The sequence below is a fragment of the Pongo abelii genome, chromosome 14, assembly GCF_028885655.2.
Source record: "Pongo abelii isolate AG06213 chromosome 14, NHGRI_mPonAbe1-v2.0_pri, whole genome shotgun sequence".
NCBI lineage: Eukaryota > Metazoa > Chordata > Mammalia > Primates > Hominidae > Pongo > Pongo abelii.
This window is the reverse complement of record NC_071999.2, coordinates 53,253,064-53,277,448: the sequence shown is the minus strand read 5'-3', so window position 1 is coordinate 53,277,448 and position 24,385 is coordinate 53,253,064. Positions and strand designations below refer to the sequence as shown.

The window sequence follows — 24,385 nt, the reverse complement described above, 5'->3', positions numbered from 1 at the left end:
TCAGAAAGAGGCACTAAAACATGCATAAAAAAATGCTCAAGTCAGTGACATAAGCTTCCACCTTCTGAAATTAAAAAAAAAAAAGGAAATTAAAACCAAAGCAAACAGTAAAAACCAAGCACTGCTGGTAAGAGAAACGAAGGGACAGATGTGAGAGGCAATGCAAAAAGATAACTTGAGACTGAATGGATAGGTTTAAAATAGAAGGAGTCTGGTATAGTTTTAATTAGTCCTATGGATAGACACTAAATACCAAGGTAAACCTGTAAAGAAAGCAAATGGTAATGTAAAATTCCACTTCTTCCTAGAATGCAGAAAGCTGCAAAGAGTATTGCTCCCACCCTCACAACAAGAACAAGCCAGATAAGGAATAAAAACATAACCTTTCTTGAAATCAACATATCCTTTCCTTATATTTCAGATTATTTAATTTCCCCTAAAAAAAGGAACCTCCAATGAGAGAGAAGATATAAATAATGGCTCATCTGTGGCACAACATGAAAGGAAGAGACACAGGGAACCCTAACAAAAGTAAAAAATATTCAGCTAAAAATTTGTAATGAATGCTGATTACAAAACAACAAAAATCAATTTAAATATAAAAAAGAAATAGGTTAAAATCAAAATGAAGGCAAACGATACACAATGTAAAGAGTGATCACAAGAAAAGTGGAATGGATATGTGGACACTGCAGAACAAAAGATATAAATTTGGATAAAAAAAGCACAGTACATAATGATAAAGGTACCAATTTACCGAGAAGGCATAAAAATTCTAAACTTGTATGCACCCAAGAATAAAGCTTCAAAATACACTAATAAAGGCCAGGCACAGTGGCTCACGCCTGTAATGCCAGCACTTTGGGAGGCCGAGGAGGGCAGATCATGAGGTCAGGAGTTCGAGACCAGCCTGACCAACACGGTGAAACCCTGTCTCTACTAAAAATACAAAAATTAGCCGGGTGTGGTGGCACATGCCTATAATTCCAGCTACTCGGGAGGCTGAGGCAGAAGAATCGCTTGGACCCTGGAGGCAGAGGTTGCAGTGAGCCGAGATCGTGCCACGCACTCCAGCCTGGGCGACAGAGCAAGACTCTGTCTCAAAATAAAATAAAATAAAATAAAATAAAAAATACATTAATAAAAAACAGAATTTAAAAGGGTCATTCTAATTATAGTTGGAGGCTTCATATTTCTCCCTCAATAATTAGTAAAACACATAGAAAGAAAATCAGTAAGGATATGGATGATCTACTGTACCTTTTCTATGTATAGATACACAAATACTTACCATTGTGTTACAATTGCCTACAATGTTCAGTACAGTAACATGCTGTACACATTTGCAGACTAGGAGCAACATGCTATACCACACAGCATAGGTGTGTCATAGGCTATACCATCCAGGTTTGTGTAAGTACATGCTATGATGTTTACACAATGATGAAATCACCTAATGACGCATTTCTCAGATGTGTCCCCATTGTTAAGCAACACATGACTGTATTTATTTAAAATATAACCACCATATCACAAAAATAAGTAAGTGGCTCTATCAAGGGCAATATATCCCAAAGCTCTTTGAGATATGTATATCATACATTTCATATACATATATATGTATGTATAACAAAAAGCCTATGAGGTTCACATTCAGGTATTATTTCTGCCTTACAGGTGAGCAAACTGAGACTCATAGAATTAACCAATTTGCCTAAAATCATATAGCTACAATATAATTACAACCAAAGTTTTCTGCCTTGAGGTCCAAGGCATTTTCGATTCTACCACACTACCAATCAAGATGCAGAAAGTAAACCAAAATTCTAACAGCTGATTCACCTTAAGTCACAATATGAACAGCAGCTTAGCCAATTTCTTAATGGAAAGTCCTATTCATATGCTATAAGCAGCATAAACACAATCTAACCTTATGAACAAAGCTAATCTTTATTATTACACTTTACTAAATATTTATTTTAAAAAAAGAAAACACTTTTCTAGACAAAATACCACAAACTTTTCCTTTAAAGGGATTAATATATGCTTTCATGTATGCATAAACAACTTTTCTGACTCTAAAACACTTAAAAATAAGAATTTTAACAAACATACTACATCAAAATCACTACAATGCATTTAAAATTGCAACCATTTTAACTGATATCCTAAGTTCTCCTAAAAAAATACATTAATGATAAAATTTTCTGGGGTATTTCTTAAGTAAAATTATTCTGTTTGCAAGACCTAATATACATACTCATTGACTCTAATAAGAGCTTTATATGCATTAATTTATTTAATCTGCACATAACTCCAAGATCCAGAAATTATTGTCAGTCCCTTTTACAGATTAGAAAACTAAGGCTTGAAAATTGTAGATAACATGTTCAGGATAATGGAGTTAGGACATAGTATATCTGTTTGACTCTTAATCCTTGCTCTTAACCCATCCTCTATCCCAATAAACATCACCTACTTTCTATTGTTAAAAAGGGTTTCCTTTTTGACAATATTCTTCCTCTTGTTTCAAAGAAGACAGACAACTGCCACTAGAATAGCTGCACTGGAAACACATTCATTCTGTCATTACATTTGCTTCTTAGAACACACTCTATCACATTCTCCCTTAGATATTATTATATAAATGAAGGTTAAATTCTCAGGCCAACCCTCAAAAACGTAACTCTCACTTAAAATCATATTTCAAGGAAAAGTCTGTTGATTTACAACAGGACATCATCTTCCGTCATACCCTTCAAAAGCACACCTCAAATCCCAAAAATAACATGAAATTCCTTTCTTACCTTCCTCCAGTACCTAATCATAAATAATTTCACACATCCTAGTCCCCATCATGAGCTCCATTAGGAAATAAGATTTAAACTGGGCCAGTTCCCAGGGAAGGTAGAGACAAAGCCAGGATGAAAAAGGGTAATAAAGCAGTAACATTTGCTTATACATGTATTCAATTCTGAAGCTCAAAAGAGCCTCTACTGTTAAAACTATTATTGTTATAGTTTAGTACAAAAAAAAAAAAGTTACGTGAACTAGGCTGGAAACCTAACTACTATATCAAACTTGCAAACAGATTTGGAACACAATGCACTTATAAATTGAAAACTACAGTATGTATATTCACTAATACTCTTTATAATCAGCTATCCCTTCCAAAATTTCTGAACACTAAAAATCTAGTATTTTAGGAAGAGAAAAGTGAAGGAGCTCTGATCCCATTTAATTGTATATGCACAAAAACAGCTTTGTACATGAAGTACCCAAGTCAGTTAAAATATACATTAGATGCCTGGGGATTATAATACCCAAGTCATACATTCAAGATACTTCAGTATTCCTCTCTTTTTAGATAAGAAATGTGAGACTATGTTCAATTCTTTGGAAATTATGACACTTGTTTTCTCCTTTTTACTGCCAGAGATTTTATTTAATGGTTTTAAACAATTTTCTTATGGGACATACATAAACACATTCTGCTGTGTTAATCAGATCAGTAAAAACAGATATATACTCTTACACTACTATGTTGAGAAAGTAAATTCATTAAAAGTATCTGAAGTGTAATCTAGCAATAATCATCAAGAGTCATAAAAATGTTCATAGCTTTTGATTTAGTAATTCAACTTATAAGAATTTATTCTAATAAAATAATCAGAGATTCATTCATTAATTTATTTAACAAGTTATCAAGGACTCACTTTGTGCCAGGCATTATTCTTACGAATACAAATGTTTATTACATTATTTTATAGCATCAAAAAGTTGGAAAAAACCCAAATATCCAGTAAGAGTTAACAAATTAAAATACATCCAATAGCTAAAATATTATACTATCACTAGAAACTATATTACAAAAAAACTTTAATAAGAAAATGCTCATATGAGAAAAAAACAGGAAAATACAAAACTATGTGTAACTACATGTAACTATACATAACTATATGTATAATCTCAAATTTATATTTGAGATCTTATTTCCTAGGGACCTTGGTCAAGTTACTCAACCTCACTCTAAGTGTCTTCATCTGTAAAATGAACATTTCACATTTTACACATAAAATAAAGATTTTATATTTCATATCTCCATGATTTTTAAATGAGTTATTTGTAGATTTGTAAAGTTCTGTTTTTTGTTTTTTGTTTTTTTTTTGAGATGGAGTCTTCTCTGTTGCCCAGTCTGGAGTGCAGTGGCATGATCACGGCTCACTGCAACCTCTGCCTCCCGGGTTCAAGCAATTCTCCTGCCTCACCCTCCCAAATAGCTGAGATTACAGGCATCTGCCACCATGCCTGGCTAATTTTTGTATTTTTAGTAGAGATGGGGTTTCACCATGTTGGCCAGGCTGGTCTTGAACTCCTGACCTCAAGTGATCACCTGCCTGGGCCTCCCAAAGTGCTGGGATTACAGGTTTGAGCCACCACGCCCAGCCTTATTTTTATTTATTTATTTTTTTTGCAACAGGGTCTTCCTCTGTTGCCCAGGCTGGAGTGCAGTGGTGCAATCTTGGCTTACTGTAACTTCCGCCTCCCAGGTTCAAGTGATCGTCCCACCTCAGCCTCCCAAGTAGCTGGGACTACAGGCACACACCACCATGCCCGGCTATGTAAAATTCTTATACTATTGCCCCAGTACATATAAAACTCTAGTAATTATTTGCTGCTTTTATTAAACATATACATATATACATACGCAAAGAAAAAACATGAAAGGAATATATCAAAATATTTTCAAGATCCTGAATTCTAACAAAACTAATTCTGAGTCAATCAGGAAATCTGAACACTGATTGCATATTAGAAGGTATAAAAATTATTTTATAAGGTATGGCGGTGTTTTTTTAAAAGTCCTTGTATCATAGTGAATAAAATATAACTAAGACCTGCTTTAAAATAGTTTGGTGGGAGGCATTTATGGAGGGATTTTTTTCAAACTTTTTTTTTGTGTGTGTGTGAGACAGACTCTCGCTCTGTTGCCAGGCTGGAGTGCAGTGGCACAATCTCGGCTCACTGTAACCTCCACCTCCTGGGTTCAAGCAATTCTCCTGCCTCAGCCTCCCAAATAGCTGGGACTACAGGCGCACACCACACCCTGCTAATTTTTTTTTTTTGTATTTTAGTAAAGACAGGGTTTCACCATGTTGCCCAGGCTGGTCTCAAACTCCTGAGCTCAGGCAATCCACCTGCCTCGGCCTCCCAAAGTGGTAGGATTACAGGCGTGAGCCACGGCGCCCAGCCTCAAACATTTTTAATGTTAGCAGAGGTAAATTTCCTCGGGGTAATGGAATCATTATTAGCTTTTATTGTCTTTATATTTTTCTATCTTTCAATTTTTGTATAGTGATTTGAAGTTGTTTTTAAAATGAGAAAAAAAAATTTCAAAACGTTTTAAGAAAATCCTTACCAATACTCCATCCACAGATGAAACTTTCTCCCAAGTTAACCAAGCTCTCTCTCTGACATGATCTGGTATCTTTAATTTCTGACATAACGCAGTAAAATCAGGTTCTTCTGTTTCTTCAAACTCAAGCCTACCAAATGAAAATAATCATATAATTGGCATATACTTATAAATCAAATTGATTCAGTACACACTTGTTTCAATAGTTTGCACATAACACCATTGTGAAAGAGAACATTATTAAATACTTTAAGATCTTATTTTATCTTAGAAAAAAATTACACTTTAAATTTAAACATGTGATTATCTTTTTCATGGTCATTCCAAAATAAGGATACCACACAGTGAAAAATATTTGCTTGCATGGTAAGTCAAACATACTTCAGAGCAGCAAAACACTTCTGTCAAGGAAAGTAAATGTAATAGCTAAAGCTATTTGGGAAAATAGGATAAAGATAACAACAAAAAGATAAAAACCCATAGATAATATACAATTCAACGCCAGTGACTTTGTCAAACTGTAGTCTTCTCTTATCAATGTTTCATATAATCTCTCTACCTACTAGCACATCTTACATGATGCGACTGCTTATTTTTGTCCTTTCCCCTTAACAAAGACAAGCATTCAATAAATTCTTGTTGGCTAATTCATTTTCATTCATCTAATTTCTATGTGTTATCTACTAATAAGAATAGTATGAAGAATAATTAATAATTTTTGAGTATTTACTATGATCCTGTAGAAAGACCTTAAACATATGGTTTCACTGAATCCCGACATCAGCCCTTTTAGATAAGTATTCTCATCTGTAAAAGTAGACATTTACAGATGTCTGTCAAATCAGAGAAGTTAAAGAACTTACCTTAGGTCTCAGCTGGTAAGAGGTAAATCACCATGTGAGCCCAACAGTCTAACTCTATAATCCATGCCCTTGACCACTATTCTAGACTGCCAATTCCTCCTTCAAAACATAATTAGTTTTTGTTTTTTTTCTTGTTTTGAAATACGGTTTCACTCTGTCATCCAGGCTGGGGTGCAGTGGTGAAATCATGGCTCACTGCAGCCTCAAACTCCTGGGCTCAAGGGATCCTCCCACCTCAGCCTCCTGAGTAGATGAGCCTACAGGTGTGCCACAGTGACTGGCAAATTTTTAAAAAATTTTTTTTAGAGACAGGGTCTTGTTTTGTTGCCCAGGCTCCTCTCAAACTCCTGGCCTCAAGCAATCTTCCCACCTTGGCCTCCCAAAGTGCTGGCATTACAGGCGTGAGCCAACATGCCTGGTCAGCTTTTTTGTTTGTTTTTTTTAAAGACTGGGGTCTTGCTTTGTTGCCCAGGCTGGCCTCCAACTCCCAAGCTCAAGCGATCCTCCTGCCTCAGCCTCCTGAATAGCATGGACTACAGGTACACGCCATCACGCCCAGCTCGAAACATGATTAACCTTTGATTATTTCAACAATGAATGTGGTATGCTGTTCCTAGTGACAGTTTCCCTTCCAGCTACATTACTTAGGCCAGAGATAAGGCAACAGAAATAAGATCTCAACTCTCAAATCAGGAATGGAATCTGTCACTGGAAGTGCAGTTGAACTGAGCCCTGATTCCATCTCCAGGCAAGATGCTCAGCATCAGACTGCACGGCAGTGGTTCTACCCTTGCTGGTTAATTTATAGAGTTCAACTGTCTATGTTAATGAAACCCTTTGTGGGTATGGATAATCAAGAACAGACTGTATCTTGTATGGTTTTGACTTATAAGAGAATTTTTTATAGTTCCATTACTTAAAATATATAAAATGAGTTAAAAAATGAAAGAAACAGTCCTCTTTTTTCCAAGCAGTGGCCAGAACGTCAGTATTCCTGGTTACCCTACATTAGAGTATGCTTCGAAAGCTGTGTGCATAACATGGAATTCTTTAGAGTAGCCATTACTGCATTTTCCCAAGGGAAATCTGCAAGAATTGGATACATCAGAATTTAATCAGAAACTAAAGTCATGTCTTTTCCCAGAACATGCCCCAGACGTGGTTTTTAATTTTTTGTTGTTGTTATTTTGGTTTTTTAACGAATATGGTTTTTAACTGACCTATAAGACAGTCCATTTAAATATATAAATTTTTAATAGGCTTCCACGGGCCATTTCCTAAATCCCACTTCAATCTTTTCTGCCGTGAATTGTTAGTGTCTACCGAGTGGAAAGAAATGGGTGAGGGTGAAAGGATTTGGTGATGGACAAGAATGGGATAGAAAATAGTGAAAAACAGAAATAAGTCCCATTCCCCCTGCAATGAACTTGTAGTCTCAAAGTAGAACCAGTGCTGACAATAATGACAATTACACTCTTTCAATCATAGCTATTTAACCATAAAGTAGAACAATCAAGAAAAGTAAGATGTTGCAATACAATAAATACTTCAAGTTCTAGTGCATTCGTATGGACTTGCTTAAATTTAGATTCCACTTAAATAAGGGAAAACGAAAATTTCCATTTGAGCACAGAACCACTAATTTTGTGCCAATAACAAAGGCAAAAAGAGGGGACACCAGGATCCTTGCTGGTTCAAAGTCAAAAGGCAAAATGGAAGAAATAATGAGACAAGCTGAAGCCGACTAACACGCAAGAAGAGTTCATCCAAAAGGAAAAAAAAAAGTTTAGAAACTTTCAAGCACTTCTGGTAAATGTCTCACGAAAGTTTTGCCCATGTACCAGTTCCTCTAAAGAGTTACGCTCCATCAATCACTACAGATGGCTTTGAGTCCCCAAGGCCTCGATGCATTATTGTTCTAAGGAAACGCCGCAAAGCTCCTGAGCCGAGTATCCTGTGGGCAATGGACACTCAGGACCCTGCGCTTCTTGTCCAAGGCTTTCTGGTCGGCCTCTCCCACGAATGGACTTCAGATGCAGTGCACGCCCGGAAGAAAATACTTCCCAACTGTTGCATCGTGTGAGACTAAAACAGAAAGTCAGACGACCACCGGAGTACTCCAATTCTCCGGTGAAAAACTCTCCCACAGACACCATTTTTGTATTTTTATTTTTCATTTTTTGCGTCTGATGGACGCTCGCAACGACCCTCTGCCTCCGAGCCTCACAAGAGGGAACTGCACCTGTCACTTCGCTCAGGACCCTAGCCCCACCCGCCCGACACCTGTCAAGTTGAAGCCAAGACCCCTCGCCCAAGACCCCAGAATCCTGTCACCATTCTGCAGACGCTCCGCGGTGGCGGGGGGCAGGGAGGGCGCCTCCTCCCGCCGGGACCCGGCCCCTGGCGAGGACGGGTCCCTGCCGAGACGCCTTGGCGCCCGCCCTAAGGACACCCGGGGCGCCCTTCCCGCGTGAGGCGACGGCGGCTCTGCTCGCTCACCTGACGAGAGGCAGGTCCTCCGGGCCGCTGTCCTGCTCTGGGTCCTCCTCAGGAGGGGGCGGCGGCGGCGGTGCTGGGGGTTCCGCGGCGGCAGCGGCAGCGGTGGCGGCCGTTTTTCGGGGGGTTTTGGGCGGCATGACGCCTTTCCGCAGCAGGAGCCAGCGAGCTGTGGAGGAGCGCCGGGGAGGACGACGCGCGCGCACGTCGGGGCACGCCCCGTCCTCTCCCGACTCCCGTTACAAAAATAATTTCAACGTCCCCTGAGAAAAACCGGACGCGCCCTCCCCCGCCCGGCAACTGAGCGCCGCGTCCAACCGCGGGAAAACGTCACTTCCGCCCGCGGCGTCACGTCCGCGAGGCTCCCAGGCCCGCCGGCGTCTGTGGGGAACTGGGGCGCTGGTCGGTGCGCGGGCTGGGACGCTAAGTCATGAGGGATTAAACTGGGAAACCTGGCGTGGGTCCAGGCGCCTTCCAGGAGGCATCCGGCGCGGCCCGGTCGTGTTTCTACCCGGAACCACCTCCTCCAGGCCGGGGTGCCGTTAACGGGGCTATACAAAGAGTCTGGTGGGCCTCATCCCTATCCCGGGGTCTGATAGGGAAGACTCTCGGGCCCCGCAGGGAATATCTGGCTAGTGCACCCTTGGCGGGCGCGCCCCTCTCCCTCCCTGGGCGACGCCCGCCCTCTCATCCCGCCCAATCCGTTTTGCAAAGTCGGCCAAAACAAAAACAAACTTGGAGCGCTAATAGGTGCTGAACTTTACCAGTCGCTAGAAGATAGAAAATGTTAGATTAGACAGTTGCTGGCCTTTTGGGGATCACTGGTTAGGGAAAGGAAGGGAGGGAGCTGTGGGGAATGAACGGATAATAGTGTAATAAAGGATCGTAGTGGTGTAAGAACGGGAAGCACCGTGGAAACGTCTAAGGAAGATTTTCAGGGGAGCAGTAGCTGTTGAATAGAAGTTTGTCAGGCAGGCCTGACATTTACTTTGTACCAGGAACTGTGCTGGCCACCTTAGATAATTATCTTATTTAATCCCCAGAAACAGCCTTTCTTTTCTTTTTTTTTTTCTTTTTTTTTTTTTTTACTGTAAGTTCTGGGATACAAGCGCAGAACGTGTAGGTTTGTTACATAGGCATACGTATGCCATGGAGGTTTGCTGCACCTATCAACCCGTCATCTAGGTTTTAAGCCTGGCATGCATTAGCTAAGAAACAGCCCTTTCAAATGGGTAGTATTAGCTAGTCTACCTTGCAGATGAGGAAACAGGCTCAGAGGAGTTAATTTGTCCAATACCAGGGCAGATGGGTAGCAGAGAATTTGAACTCAACTCTATTTGATTCCACTTGTCCGTTATATTATGTTGATGAAGAAAACAGTGACAGAGAAGGAGCATTGTGCAAAGGCACAAAGACATCAGAAAAGAGCTTGCTGGGACTACCACCATCAAATATTGGCTTAAAGTTGTATCACTTCTGTGTCTTGGTATTTGTACCAATAGATTATCTAGTTTGAGTACGTGTTTTTTTCTCTTTGGCAGACACTGTTATTGCCCACTCTGAACTCGTCAACTGAGAAGGAATGAGATGGTTTATGCTGTGAATAAAATACAGTTGTGCTCTGATGTAAATCCCCTCATCCTGGAGCAGCTGAGCAAAGTCTAAGGCAGGAAGAACCTTCAAGCAGGTCATGGCTGTAAGCCTCCTGAGTTTATCCCAGCAAGTTGTATAAGGGATTATCTTTTTATCTGCATATTATGACATATGTGAGGATGTGTAAAGGTTTGGCAAGCACTGGCCTACTCAACAGCCAGTCCTACCTAACTTCAGAAATCTTGCTTGGGGGCAAATGTCAGGAGATAGGGCCCAGGCCCAGGTCCAGCTACAAAGAATGAATACAATTAAAGTGCTACTTCTATTCACCTCACCCCAGATTAGTTTAGGCAAGAGCTCAGGATGCAGTTTTGACATTTGAAAGATAAGGAGTAGTCTGCTGGGAGCCTGATAAATTGAAACACAGGGATGGCACAGTTCTAAATATTATTAAATAATAGTAATAATATTAAGTATTACTGAGGATGTGACACTTCTGATTGCTGCAGCCATTGTAACGTGAGGCAAGTCAACCTACAGAGAAGGTAGAAATGCTGATATTGGTGCAGGAGGAATGTCAAAAGAATCTGGATCCCCAGTGTTATAAATGAGCCTCTGATTTGGCCAGCCCTGGATCTGACCTAAGCTGAGCTGAGGTTTTCACTTGTTTGCAACAGAAAGCATCATGACTGATAATGTTTCTCCTGTGCATAGCTTCAGGATAGAGATCAAATCTTGGGTATCATCGTTGCCTTAGTACCTAGCACAGTGTTAACACACACAGTAAATGCTTGCTTACTAAAAGTAGGGATGGCAGGAAAGTGAAGGAAAGTTCTAGGAACTGAAGTAAACTCTCTTCATATGTAGATATCACTTTATTTAAAACCAGTTTATCAACATCTAGATTACATTTATGTAATCTAGATTTATTTATTACCATATTACAATTATGATAAAGAGATTTCTCAATTTACAAAAGAATGTATATCTTGATCATGGATTAATTTAACTATGTTCACTAGTATGTAAAATATATTTTCCTGCATCCATAAAAAGGAATGAGATCATGTCCTTTGCAGGAACATGGATGGAGCCAGAAGCCTTTATCCTCAGCAAACTAACGCAGGAACAGAAAACCAAACACTGCATGTTCTCACTTATAAGTGGGAGCTAAACAATGAGAACACACGGACATGAAGAGGGGAACAACACACACTGGGGATTGCTTGAGGGTGTAGGGTGAGAGAAGAGAGAAGATCAAAAAACTGCTTATCAGGTACTACACTTGTTACCTGGGTAGTGAAAAAATCTGTACACATCAAACCCCAGAGACATGCAGTTTACCTGTATAACAAACTTGCACATGTATCCCTAAACCTAAAATAATAGTTTGAAAAAAGTGTGGTGTATATATCATAATATATACACATAAATAGATACACACACACACACACACACACACACACACACACACACACCCCCCATAAAATAGACCCAGGAAGGGGAACAGCACACACTGGGGCCTGTAGGGGGGAAGGGTGGTGAGAGGGAGAGCATCAGGAGAGCTAATGGTTGCTGCTGGGCTTAATACCATGGTAATGGGTTGATCTGTGCAGCACACCACCATGGCACACATTTACCTGTGTAACAAACCTGCACATCCTACACATATACCCGGGAGCTTAAAACAAAAGTTGAAGGAAAAAATAATAAAATATATTTTCATCCACACAACTCAGAAGCAATTGAGTTCACCATCAAAATCTTTAGTTTTCTGTTGCACTACCAAAGAAGTATTAGAATTTCGGCAGAGTCTAGACCAGGCACGGTTGCTCACGCCTGTAATCCCAGCACTTTGGGAGGCCAAGGCGGGTGGATCACCTGAGGCCAGGAGTTTGAGACCAGCCTGGCAAACATGGTGAAACCACATCTCTACGGAAAATATGAAATTAGCTGAGTGTGGTGGCAGGTGCCTGTAATCCCAGCTACTCTGGAGGCTGAGGCAGGAGAATCACTTGAACCCAGGAGGCAGAGGTTGCAGTGAGCTGAGATCATGCCACTGCACTCCAGCCTGGGCAACAAGAGCAAGACCCCGTCTCAAAAAAAAAAAAAAAAAAAAAAAAAAAAAAATATATATATATATATATATATATATATATATGTATATATTTCAGCAGAGTCTTAAAAAAATTCCCCCTGAAATTCTTGAAATTCATGGATCTCTTCCAACCTGCTTGGTCATTTTGAGAAGATTGCTGTAAGACTCCTACAAAAAGTATATGTATTTCTTAGATTTTCTGTCTGGAGAGGGAACTCTTCAGTTTGAGACTCCTTCAGTGATATAAAAATCTGGGGAAGGGTCTAAAAAGTCTTCCTTCAAAGTTTTCATACCCCCAAGCTACCACACTATTTCCATTTCTTAACCACCTAGCTCCTTAGAAGGGTAAGTCTCCATTGGTTCTCTCTGCTTCCCCAATTTCTCAGCCGGCTGGCCCCTGGCTTGCTTTCACTACCACCAAGAGCACCCTACTGAAATCACTCTTTCAAATGTCACTGATGATAATTGTCAATCCCATGGCTTCTTTTGGTCCTCAACCTACTTGACCTTTCTTGCAGTCAATATAGTTAACCACTTCCCTCTTAAAAATTCCCTAGTCTTCCACAAATCTATGGTCTCCTTGTTCTCCTCCCTTGTTACTTCATAAATTCCTTCACTAGTTCTGTTTCTGCCAGTCCCTTCAATGCAAGTGTTCCCTAGAGTAACACTACTCAAAGTGTGGCTCTTGGAACAGTGTCAGTCTGCAAACTGTTTGTGTTTAGTCCACAAGGAAATAAGTACAGAAATTAAAAGGATAAATGCTTAGCAGTGTTTATATCAATTTGACATTTCAGGAATATCCAAGTGCATGATCATTGGACATTGCTTGTTAAACAGTTCAGGTATTCTTCAACCTGGTTCTTGAGTTGCAGGTGGCATGGTTGTGTCCCTGTCATGTGCAATAGTATGATATTACAATGAGTAAAATTTCAAGGTTTGTCACCTGCAACCCAAGAGTAAAAATCTATGAAAATATAAATATTTATTTACTTATATAACTTGTTATTTTTACAATCATTTTCATTTTTAATCAAGCCTATTTTTTGTAAATTCTTAGCTAAATTAGGGAAGTAAAATTTGTGTCATTTGTTTTTAACCCTAAATTATAGATGGCAAAACAATCCTTACTGTCCAATTTTGCCAATACAAAACACACATCAGTAATGTGTTAGTAATCATAGTAGTGAACTAAATAATGATCAGAGAAGTAATTCCAAAGAATTAAACAAATAGGAGTTTGTACTAATTTTACTCAGAAGTATAATCCCTTGTTACTGAGTTTGTAGCCATAACTCATAGTGAAGTGCTAAAATCATTACAGACTAATGAAACAATAAAGCCATCAAACTTAAAGGACATTTATATACAAAATATTAAAAAACTAATAAATTTTATAAAATACCTGAGTATTTTCTATCAAAACAAGCTCCACATAAAAGAAATTCATGGATCTAAAATCTGTTTATTTCATTGAAAGATAACTTGAGTGACAGTTTTTGAAACTGGCTACTGATGAAAGATTGAAGATGAATTTTGAAAATAACGCATTGTTTCCATCATTAAGGCTAAAAGTTAAAAGTGATTATCCTGATATTGTTAAATTGCTTTAACTCTTCTTCCGTTCCCTTCAACATATTTTTGAGAGACTAGACTTTCTACTACTAGTGTTGTTAAAATAAAATATAAAAACAATTTAGATATATATCATCTCCTGCAAGTAGCATGTCACCAATCCAACCTAGATTAGATAAGTTAACCAGCAAAGAGCCCACTCATTTGTCACATTAAAACTTCAAATATTAACATTCATGTTGTTTAGTGGGAAATTGCTACTTCACTCCCAACTTTTTGTTAGTTGTTATGGCTGTGAAGTGATAAATATTAGGAGGATAATGGCAATTCTCTTTATTAATTATCTGTCTGGACACTTTCAATAAACAATGTACATTTTGTAATTTTTTTCTTTCATTTATGTTTGTTCTGATAATTTTTACTGAAATGTAATTCTATTTCTGTTTAATCTAAAAACTGTGAGCTTGTACAATATTTGGTGTGCCTCTGTTTTCATTATAATTTTTTGCAATTTGTTTCTATTTTACATTCCAAAGTGTTAATATCAGTTCATGACAAACAGGTAATGAAAAAGAATGAAAAGTTCCTTCACAGGTACTGTGGTAAACACTGGTCTTCAAGCATCTTCAATTCTCCTCTCTTCTTGCTCTATTTCAATCCCATGACTTAAATAACTTCCCATATGCGCATGTTAGATTCTTTCAGGTTTCAAGGAATAGAGACCTGTTCAGTTTATCTGAATTATTCAGGGTTAATAATAAGGTTTGGGGGAAAAGTGAAGAAAACAAAAAAGAACCCCTGCTGTTCCACTCATGTATCTTTTCATCCCCCAGCAGCAGACTCCCCTCCTTCCCGCCATTGTGAATATTATCATCTTCATCTTTTTATACTGTACTACTTCTGCTACACTGACCTTCTCTCCATGCCACCAAACCACACTCCTCAGTGCAGAGAATATGATTGATTCTCCTACTATACCAATTTCCGTGAGCAGGACCAATTACATAATTTGCAGGGTCCAGAGGAAAAAAAATGCAGAACTTGTCTTTCAAAAATTATTAAGAATTTCAAGATGGTGACAACAGAGCATTAAACCAACCACAGGGTCTTTCTAACATGGAGAACTAAGTGACTACACAGGCTGCATGTCCACGCAGCCAGACAGTCTATGAAGGCAGGTCTATATCTGTTCTCCTAACCAGTGGGGCTGCATGCCTAAGATGTGCCTGGCACATAGTAGACATTTGACAAATACTTTTCTAATGAATGACTCTAAAAACCTCATTTTAACTTAATTACCTCCGTAAAGACCCTATCTCCAAATGCAGTTTCATTCTGAGGTACTGGGAGTTAAGACTTCAAAATATAAATTTGAGGGAAACAGTTCAGCCCGTGACACCTGGGGCAAGAATGTTGGTGAGACTTTAAGCTCTCTTCTGATAAAGAGGCTAGATATTTCTCAAAACAGATGGGGAAGGAGATTAAATATTCAAACAAATCTAGCCATCACAAAGGCTCTGGCTCATTTCTGGGGTGGTGGGGTGAGTAACAGAGGTATAAAGATAACAGGCAGGCCTTTTAAAAATAGAAAAAGTTAAAACATTTTCTATAATGTTTGTATTGATCCAGTATTCTCATGCCTTCAGTGCAGGCTCAGCTCTGCCTAGCAGTGGCAAGGGCCAGGACCAGTGACTGAAGCAACAAACTGCCAGATGACTGCAGCTCAAGCCAATGCACAAAGCCACTGCACCAAGAGAGCAAATTCTTACATTTCCAAGTGTGTTAATTTCTCCCCATCAAGGAAAACAGCTAAGGCAATGTGTTGATATTTTCTTTGACCTAGTCATCAGGAGTCACATAGACATACAGCACTTAAGAAGTGGCTGTGACTAAAGGCACATCTCATTCATTTACAACCCTTGTAATCCCAACCTTTGTCTGATGCACAAACCCTTCCCTAGTTCTCCCCACCACCACCACTGCACCTCCAAGTGGGGACAACGAATTGTTTCATTTGCATGTGGTTTTTCTCATCAAAAATATCATTAACATGAGACAGCCCCAAACCAAGGAAACCAGAAGTGGGGTTTGTGTTTGGTCTTACTGAGAGCTTTCCCTACTTGACCAGACCCCAGCATTGTTCTAGATTTGTCTCTTGTGGGCTACAGGAATACAAACATTTTGTAGTTTCCTCTTCTTTGTTTTCTTAATGGCTTGATGAGCCACACATGTTTCTCTAAATGCACTGATTTAAATTCACACAATTTCTGCCAACTAAATTTAATGCATTTTCCTCCTCTTCTAATCAATAAGGGCCATCAGAATGTTTTGGGTGAAGATGAGTGGAAGGTAAGAAATTACATACTGTGGGCCAGGTGTGGTGACTCACACCTGTAACTCCAGCACTTTGAGAGGCCAAGGCATGCAGATCGCTTGAGGCCAGGAGTTCGAGACCAGCCTGGCCAACATGGCGAAATCCTATCTGTACTAAAAATACAAAAATTACCCAGGCGTGATGGCGCATGCCTGTAGTCCCAGCCACTCAGGAGGCTAAGGCAAGAGAATCACTTGAACCCAGGAAGTGGAGGTTGCAGTGAGCTGAGATCACGCCACTGGACTCCAGCCTGGACAACAGAGTGAGACTCTGTCTCAAAAAAAAAAAAAAAAATTACATACTGTCGAGTATGGCCTAAAAACAGAGAGAGACTATATTTCAATGGTATGACAGGATTATGTTAGCTGCTAATAACAGAACCCAAAATAACAATAGATTAAATAAAAGATTAGTATCCCAGGTAAAAGTCTAGAGGTAGGAATTCTAGGACTAAGTGAAGGTTCTGCTCAGTGAAGTCCTCAGGGACACAGGCACCTTCAACTCATAACTCTTATCATCCCTGGAGGGTGCTTAAGGGTCCAGGATGGCAGCCAAAAGTCATACCCACATTTCAAACAGCAGGGTGCTGGAAGGCATAAAGAAAAAGCCAGAGGCACACGCCTGTTCTCACTTAAGGAAAATTCCTGGAAACTGCCACAATACACCTTTGCTTACATCCCATTGATCAAAACGTGGATGCAAAGCCACACCTTACTGTGGGGTACAGGGAAAAAAAAATTTTCTGAGAATCATGAGTTCATTAACAGAATTCAGGGATCTCTTAATGCAGAAGCAAGGGAGAACAGCTATTGGGGGACCACCAGAAGTCTCTGCTCTAAAGAACAATGTAAATACCTGGTGGTAGACTGTAACACTGATGGCCTACAATGAATCACACCTACTGACATTCATGCCTTTGTGCAGAGTTCCACATTGATGCTGGGCTTGGCCTTGTGACTTGTTTGGCCAACAGGATCTCAGCAAGCACCTTGATAAGCGCTTGTGCATTAGGGCTTGCTGTCCTGAAATCCAGGTGCCATGTAAGAAGTGTGGGTTAGTCCCTATGAAGATGACAGACCACATGGAGAAAGAGGCTGAGCTCATACCCACCCGCCTACCAGAGAAGATCAGCAGAAGAACCAGTGAATCATTATTGCTTTAGTCATTGATTTGGGGGCAGTTTGTTATACAGCGATAGATAAATGGTACAGTACATAGACAAATTTCTGCAGTACTTCGAGCATTAGCACCAAATAAGTATACAACAGTGTTTGGAGCACTAAGGAGAGTATAAAATATTGCTTAAAATTGTTTCCTTGGCCTCATGAAACAGAAATCGGCTCTGATTAGCAAGCAAAAAATGACAATTTATTGGAAGAACACTAAATGGAATTAAAGAAATGCCGAAAACCAAGATTCAAGAAGGGCAGTGTGTTAGACATATCAAGCAGTGTATATGTCACCTGTAAGCCAAACAGCCTGGCCTAACTCCAGGGTCATTGACCACTTGTTTTCCCCAACTGCCACTATAGCAACCAACTGTATGGGCTCTGCCCAGAGGCTACTGAAGCAACAGACTTTACATGGGCACATCCCAATGGTTCCCCTCCCTTTCCCCAAGCCACACACATCTCACCTCCCACCCCAAGAGAGCTGAGATAGTGCCTAACTGTTGGGCTTCTAACAAAGTGTAGCCGTAAGTGCAGTGGAGTTAATGTCCTTGGGGTAAATCTAATCAAAACAAGATGGGTCCAGCAGATAAACTCCTCTCCTTCCTCCACCCAGACAGATTGTCCTGAAACACATTAGTCCATACTACCTCTCAAAATATGACCCTCATGATACTGACCAATCAGCCGGGCTTGATACCAAGAGGTAGCTAGTTTGGTAATACACTATTGTATTATTAATAGTTTCTCTTCCTTCTTTGCCCAGCCCGTTCATCTTCACTCCAGTTTCTCTCAAACTACACTCAGGCTCTGTTTTCTACAGAACCCAGGCTAAAAGACTTGGCACCAGGAGTGTCCTGCAGACACTCAGGATGGAATGCTAGAGTTGGGTTACTTACCGACCGTATGGCAATAAAGACCCGTGGCACGGTGAGTGGGTAGTTATGAAGCAACACAGTGATACCATGATTACAAAAGCTTCCCACCTGTAGCTAATTGAGATGCAGTGCAGATAGAAGGTGGGGCATTGGGTGTGGGGACAATAACTGTAAGGACTATAGAGGGGCTTGATTCTGTTGATGGAATTGTATACCTTGTAAAATAAAATGATGCCTCAGGGCAGCCACCTCTCACCTTAAGTCACACCGTGAAGGCCAGAGGGCCTCTACTGACAATTTTTAGTAATATTTAGTATAGTTTGCTTTAGGCTACAGGAAGTCACGGGACCTGATTGTAAGGGCAGAAGAGTTGAAAAGGCAACCAAATGCATGGACTTTCAGGGTCTCCTAGCCCACATGTTGTTCTTGAAAGGAAAAAGAATATTACCCTAAGACCTAGGATAGGGCATTTGGATAGATGAGACTGAGAACACTGAATCTTCCAATTTACCCCTGACTCTGTAATGTACTGGAAAAAAATTTAACAACCAGCTCTCAGGGGAGAGGGTGGTGGGGAAGGACATTTTAATATTTGCCAATTTCTGTTATGTAAACACTCCCACCTTGGTCAATTTCAAGCTACCAGCATAATGTCATCAAACACAGAAGTAAAAAGAAATGCACACAAATGGCTTCTGCAAGGTGGAATGTGCTCACTGCAGCCCACTGGCGCTCTGAACCCTCTGGCTGGCAGAAGCAGCACCTCAAGCTTGAGGAGTCTTCTCTTGCCTATAAGTTATGTAATGACTCCTTTTGATAGGTGGCTCCCCAAAATGACTCATGGCCATTTGCTAGGTGAGAGCAGCAGTGGAAGAAAGAGGAATATCAAGTATTCAAGAACTGTTAGATACAAAGTCTGAGCTGACCCTGATACCATCGTAATTCTCCAGTTAGAATGGGGACCAGTGGAGTTTGGGCTCAGTTCCAACTCGCAGTGGTTCTGATTGCCCCATGAATGCATTTTATGGTTAAATCACTGAATGTATAATTAAGGTAGTTAATCTTAGCTGGCAAAACCTTCACATTGGCTCCTTGGCCTATGGATTAATAGTCATTATGTAGGAGGACCAAGTAGAAGCCTTTGAAACTGCCACTGTCACCCCAAGTCAGGATAGTAAATCAGAAGCAAGACAGCATTCTAGGAAGAATTGCAAAGATTTACATCACCATCAAAGATTTAAAGAATGCAGGGGTTGTAGTTTCCCTTATATTACCATTCAATTCTCCTGTCTGACCCCTGCAAAAAACGGGATCATGGCAGATGACAGTAGACAAACTATACTCTTAACCAGGTATTAGCTCCAAGAGGCGCTGCCATACAGCATGTGGTATCTTCCCCTGAGAAAATCAACATTGACCTTGGTATGCAGTTACTAACTTGGTAAATGTGCCTTTCTTGATTCCCATCAGCAGGAAGGATCAAAAGCAGTTTGCCCTCTATACAAAAGATAAGAATACACATTTACTTTCTGGCCCAGGGCTATTTTAATTCTCCTGCTCTCTGTCCGGGAGTACAAAGTACAAAGGGGCAAATACTCTGGATCAATGCTTCTGAAACTCTCCAATTCTTTTTTTATTTTTTCCAAACTGTCTTAGAGCAATACTTTTGGAAATAACTGAATTTGAACAGTGTATATCTTGCTGCATGTGCAAATCACCATATGAGTTTGACAATAATCACAATGATCTATACTTTGTTCAATGAGATTAGTCTTCTGATCATGTGCTTGGAAGTCACAGCAATGGCAAATTGCTATAAAATTTCTAAATACAGATTTTCAATTTATGAATTTATCTTTCCACAGGCTAGTAACCAAGTGTTCACCAGCCAACATCTGTCTGTAGACTACACTTTGAGTAGAACAGGCTAAGTGGCCAGTAAAATACATGTAACCCAAAGAATGGGAGATAAACTCCAAGATAATTGAGGGCTTGCCACATTGATGAAGTTGTTAAGATTCAATGCTCTGGGTATGCTGGGAGCATCACCTTTAATGTAAATGACAATTTATTGCACTTCTCACCCCCTGCCACTAAGAAAGTGGCTTATCACTTAGTGGGCCTCCTCTGATTTTGAAGACAGCATGTACTGTCTTTGGGAATACAGCTTCAACCCATTTATCAGGAGACTTAGAAAATGTCCAGTTGCTAGTGGGTACTGTAGTCAGAGACATCTCAGGATTAGCTCCAGGCTGTGGTGAAAGCTGCTACTTGAACTATATAATCCAGCAGATCCAGTGGTGTCAGAGGTATTTGCTGTAGATAAATGCTATATGGTGTCCCTGGAAAGTCCCAATAGGAGGCACACCCCTGAGGTTCTGGAGCAAGGCCATAACTTCTGCAACAGAGAATTATTTTCTATTTGAACTGCAGGCAGCCTCTAGGAGCTGAGGGTACCCTCCAGCTGACATCCAGAAAGAAATTGAAGCCCTAGGCTGTGAAACCACAAGGACGTGAATTCTGCCAACACATAATGTGAGTTTGAAAGCAGATCCTTCCCCAGTTGAACTACCATCTGAAAATCCAGTTTGGGCTAACAACTTGATTGCAGCCTTTCAAAAAAGAGTCAGCTAAGCTGTATCCAGACTTCTGACTCATAAAAACTGTGAGATAGTATATCTGTGTTGCTTAAGCTGTTTATTTTGCAGCAATATTTAAGTTGTTGCTGTTAAGTTACACAGCAATAGATAAATATAAAATAGTACAACCACTCTGGAAAATATTTTGACCTTTTCTTATTGCATTAAACTTACACCAACCAAATGACCCAACAATTCCACACCCTAGAGAAGTGGGAAACATAGGTCCCTCCCAAAGACTTATACCTATGTTATAAATACCTCGTTATTCATAACAACTTCATTTGTAATAGCTAAAAATCAGGAAAAAAAGTCCATCAATACAAAAAAGGATAAAGAAATTATAGTATATTAATACAGTTCAATGGATGCAACTCAGCCATAAAATGGAATGAACTTTTGATATAAACACAACATAAATGAATCTCAAAAACATTATGCTAAGCTAAGGAAGCTGGACACAAAGTAGTATGAACTGTATGATTTCACTTTTATGAAATTTTGATACAGGCAAACATAATCTATGGTGAAAGAAATTGGACCAGTGGATGCTCTGGGGATTGAGGGCAAGCATTGACTTGGAAAGGGAATGGGATAACTTCCTGCAGTGATGGACATGTTCTGTGTCTTGAGATGTAGGTCACAGAGGTATATGTGTTCGTCAAAACTTTGGAACTTAAGATCTGTGTTTGCTATTATTTGTAAATTATACCTCAATTTTCAAAAAAAAATTTTAGAAAGCAAAGAACAAGAGAACTATCTGTTTGCTAAAGGATGGTAGCATGTCTTGGCCAAATTACCCCCAAGACATTTGCAAAAATAAAGAGACTAACTGATGTCCTGTGGAGTCTGAAAGAACATAAGGCTCTGGGAAAAAAAAGACACCTCTGATTGGTTGTGCCCTCTCAGTTGATCTTTTTGCTTTGAGCTTCATTGACTCAATCCACCCAAAGAAAATCATCCCTTCAATGAAAGCCATGAATTCCATATCCCATATTTAATCAACACATAGTCAGAAAATAAGCTATACACAACCAAAGCTGCTCAAACAAGTTTCAATGATAACTTGATCATCCTTACCATGTAGCTACTTCAAACATGATTTGCTTTTCACCAATTATAGATATTACTTAATTCAAAATAATATTTGTTGTGGTACTCTGGTGTAAGCAAAGTACAGAGAATAAATAATCAAAAGACCTATGAGCTCAAAACTGTCAGGGACATCAAAGACGAGAAAAGTCTGAGACACTATCAGAGTTTCAGGAGCTTAAGGAGAAAAGACGACTAAATGTAATGGGGTATCCTCGATGGAATCTTGGAACAGGAAAGGATATTAGATAAAAACTCAGGGAATCTGAATAAAGTATGGACTTTAGCTAATAATAATGTTTCAGTGTTGGTTCCTTACTTGTAACAAATGTACCATACTAACTTAAGATGTGAATAATAGGAGAAACTACGTGCAGGGCCAGAGGTGGGAAGGTATGGGAACTGTACCATTTTATCTACTTCTCTGTTAATGAAAAACTGCTCACAGCTAGGTGGGAGGAATAAGTTCTAGTGTTCTATACCACCGTAGGATGACTATAATTAACAGTACCATATTATACAGTTTCAAATAGCTAGAAGGAGGGTATTGGAAATTGCCCACACAAAAAATGATAAATATTTGAGATGACAGATATGCTATTAATAATTATCCTGATTTGATCACATTATATATATTGAAACACTGCTGTGTATCCATATGTGTGTACAATTATTACATGTCAATTATAAAAAAGAAATGCAAAGTTCTTGTTCCATCCACCACTCACAGGAAGATAATCATTACTCACGTTAAGTGCTTTAGTTTGGACTTTGCTATGGCTTGAATATGTTTTGTCCACACCAAAAAGCAAACCATCAAACAAAAAAAATTGCTCTAAAATTAAAAATTTGTTTTTTAAAAAACAAAACCTATGAGAGCAAATTTTTATATAATTTATTAGGAAGATCTTGGAGACAAGCACTGCAAGGGCGTGCTCTGGGAGATTTATCACATACAAAAGACTAAGAGAGGACAGGATTAAAATATGAGGTCAGAAGAAAAACTCAGCACCCCAGGAACAGAATCAGTGCTTTTTCCTCCAAATAGTTATTTTGAATGTAATCAGCATCAATCAGCCTCTCTTCTGCCAGCTCCTATTATTTCTATTTTATCCCCTGCCAATCTGGATGTGGGACATGTGCAAGTTCCTCCAAAGAAACTACTGGTGTAAAAGTATAAATGGGAAACGTAGTTGTTTTTGATGATTTTGTAGGAAAAATGGAGAAGACATTTATGTTGAACATGGAAAACATGTTTTAAATCTCTTTATATTGGAGATTAGTAAGGATATTATTTGGACGATAGGGGAAATTTGAATATGGACTGAATATTAGATATTGTATTGTATCAAGTTTAAGTTTCTGAGTGGAATAATTATGTTATGGTCATGTAAGAGAACAGCCTTGTTCTTAGGAGACACATGCTGAAGTATTTGGTGGTGAAGTGTCATGATGCTTACAACCAATTCTCAAATAGTTCAGAAAATTATACACCTGTGCACATTTGTCTCTTTATCTATTTTTCTGTATATCTATACACAAAATGTGTATACACAAATATTTATTAAAATATATACCCTCTTTTTCTGTGTATTATATGTAAGGAGTATATGAATAATTACTATTCTTGCAACTTTTCTAAATGATTGATGTTTGTCAAAATAAAACATTTGTGAGAATCCCCCTTAATATGTCTGTTCCTCAAAACCCACACTTGGCTCCTCACTTCCAGGGTGCTCATCTTTAACACTGTCCCAGCTTTGATGGCTCTGGAGTTTTCCACAAGATTTCTGTCTCTCTCCCATATCAAATATGTTTCTTCTGTTATATAAAATGTTTACCTCTGCTTGGCATCTACCTCCAAACTCACAATCCTAAGCCCTTCAAAATGTTCTGTGAAATCTGGTGAGTTTCAGTTAATAAGGCCTGCTCCTCTCCTGAGAAGACAGTTTAGCTATCACCATAGGCAACCTGAGCATGCGTTTTTGAGATATCATCCCTACCCCAGGTCACAGAACACAATGGTGTTTCTACCCAATGCTACTGCACAAGAATTCTGAGGAATGGAATTTTCTTAATGTCATTTCATAACTAGGACTCCAACACGATGCTAAATTAGAAACATTGACGTTATTTCGAAACTTAACGCATGTCGCATGTCATCTGAAGCTTGATTGGAAGTCAACTTCCTAATT

The 24,385-nt window shown here is 39.4% G+C and overlaps 1 protein-coding gene and 1 long non-coding RNA gene across 4 annotated transcripts in view; one reads left to right on the top strand and one right to left on the bottom strand.

The window, feature by feature from the left end:
• The window catches only part of RB1 (RB transcriptional corepressor 1), a 174,700-nt gene extending 165,508 nt beyond the window's left edge, over positions 1-9,192 (bottom strand). Inside the window, exons 1-2 of one of the 2 annotated variants that reach the window (XM_054529044.2) lie at positions 8,779-9,192; positions 5,420-5,546 (exon numbers count right to left, since the gene is read on the bottom strand). In XM_054529044.2, coding sequence (XP_054385019.1) covers positions 5,420-5,546; positions 8,779-8,915 — 264 coding nt within the window. In that variant the 5' untranslated portion in view covers positions 8,916-9,192. The remainder of the gene's footprint in view (positions 1-5,419; positions 5,547-8,778) is intronic. The other variant, XM_002824264.4, reaches the window with a different exon arrangement.
• On the top strand, positions 9,108-22,447 carry LOC100937183 (uncharacterized). Of its 2 annotated transcripts, XR_010136770.1 has the most exons (6): positions 9,108-9,342; positions 10,317-10,471; positions 15,685-16,387; positions 18,405-18,511; positions 20,893-20,994; positions 21,609-22,447. It is a non-coding gene; the product is annotated as an uncharacterized LOC100937183 (long non-coding RNA). The 2 variants fall into 2 exon arrangements; XR_010136771.1 differs by lacking the exon at positions 21,609-22,447 and having other exon boundaries at positions 20,893-21,235.
• Positions 22,448-24,385: the final 1,938 nt, after the last annotated feature.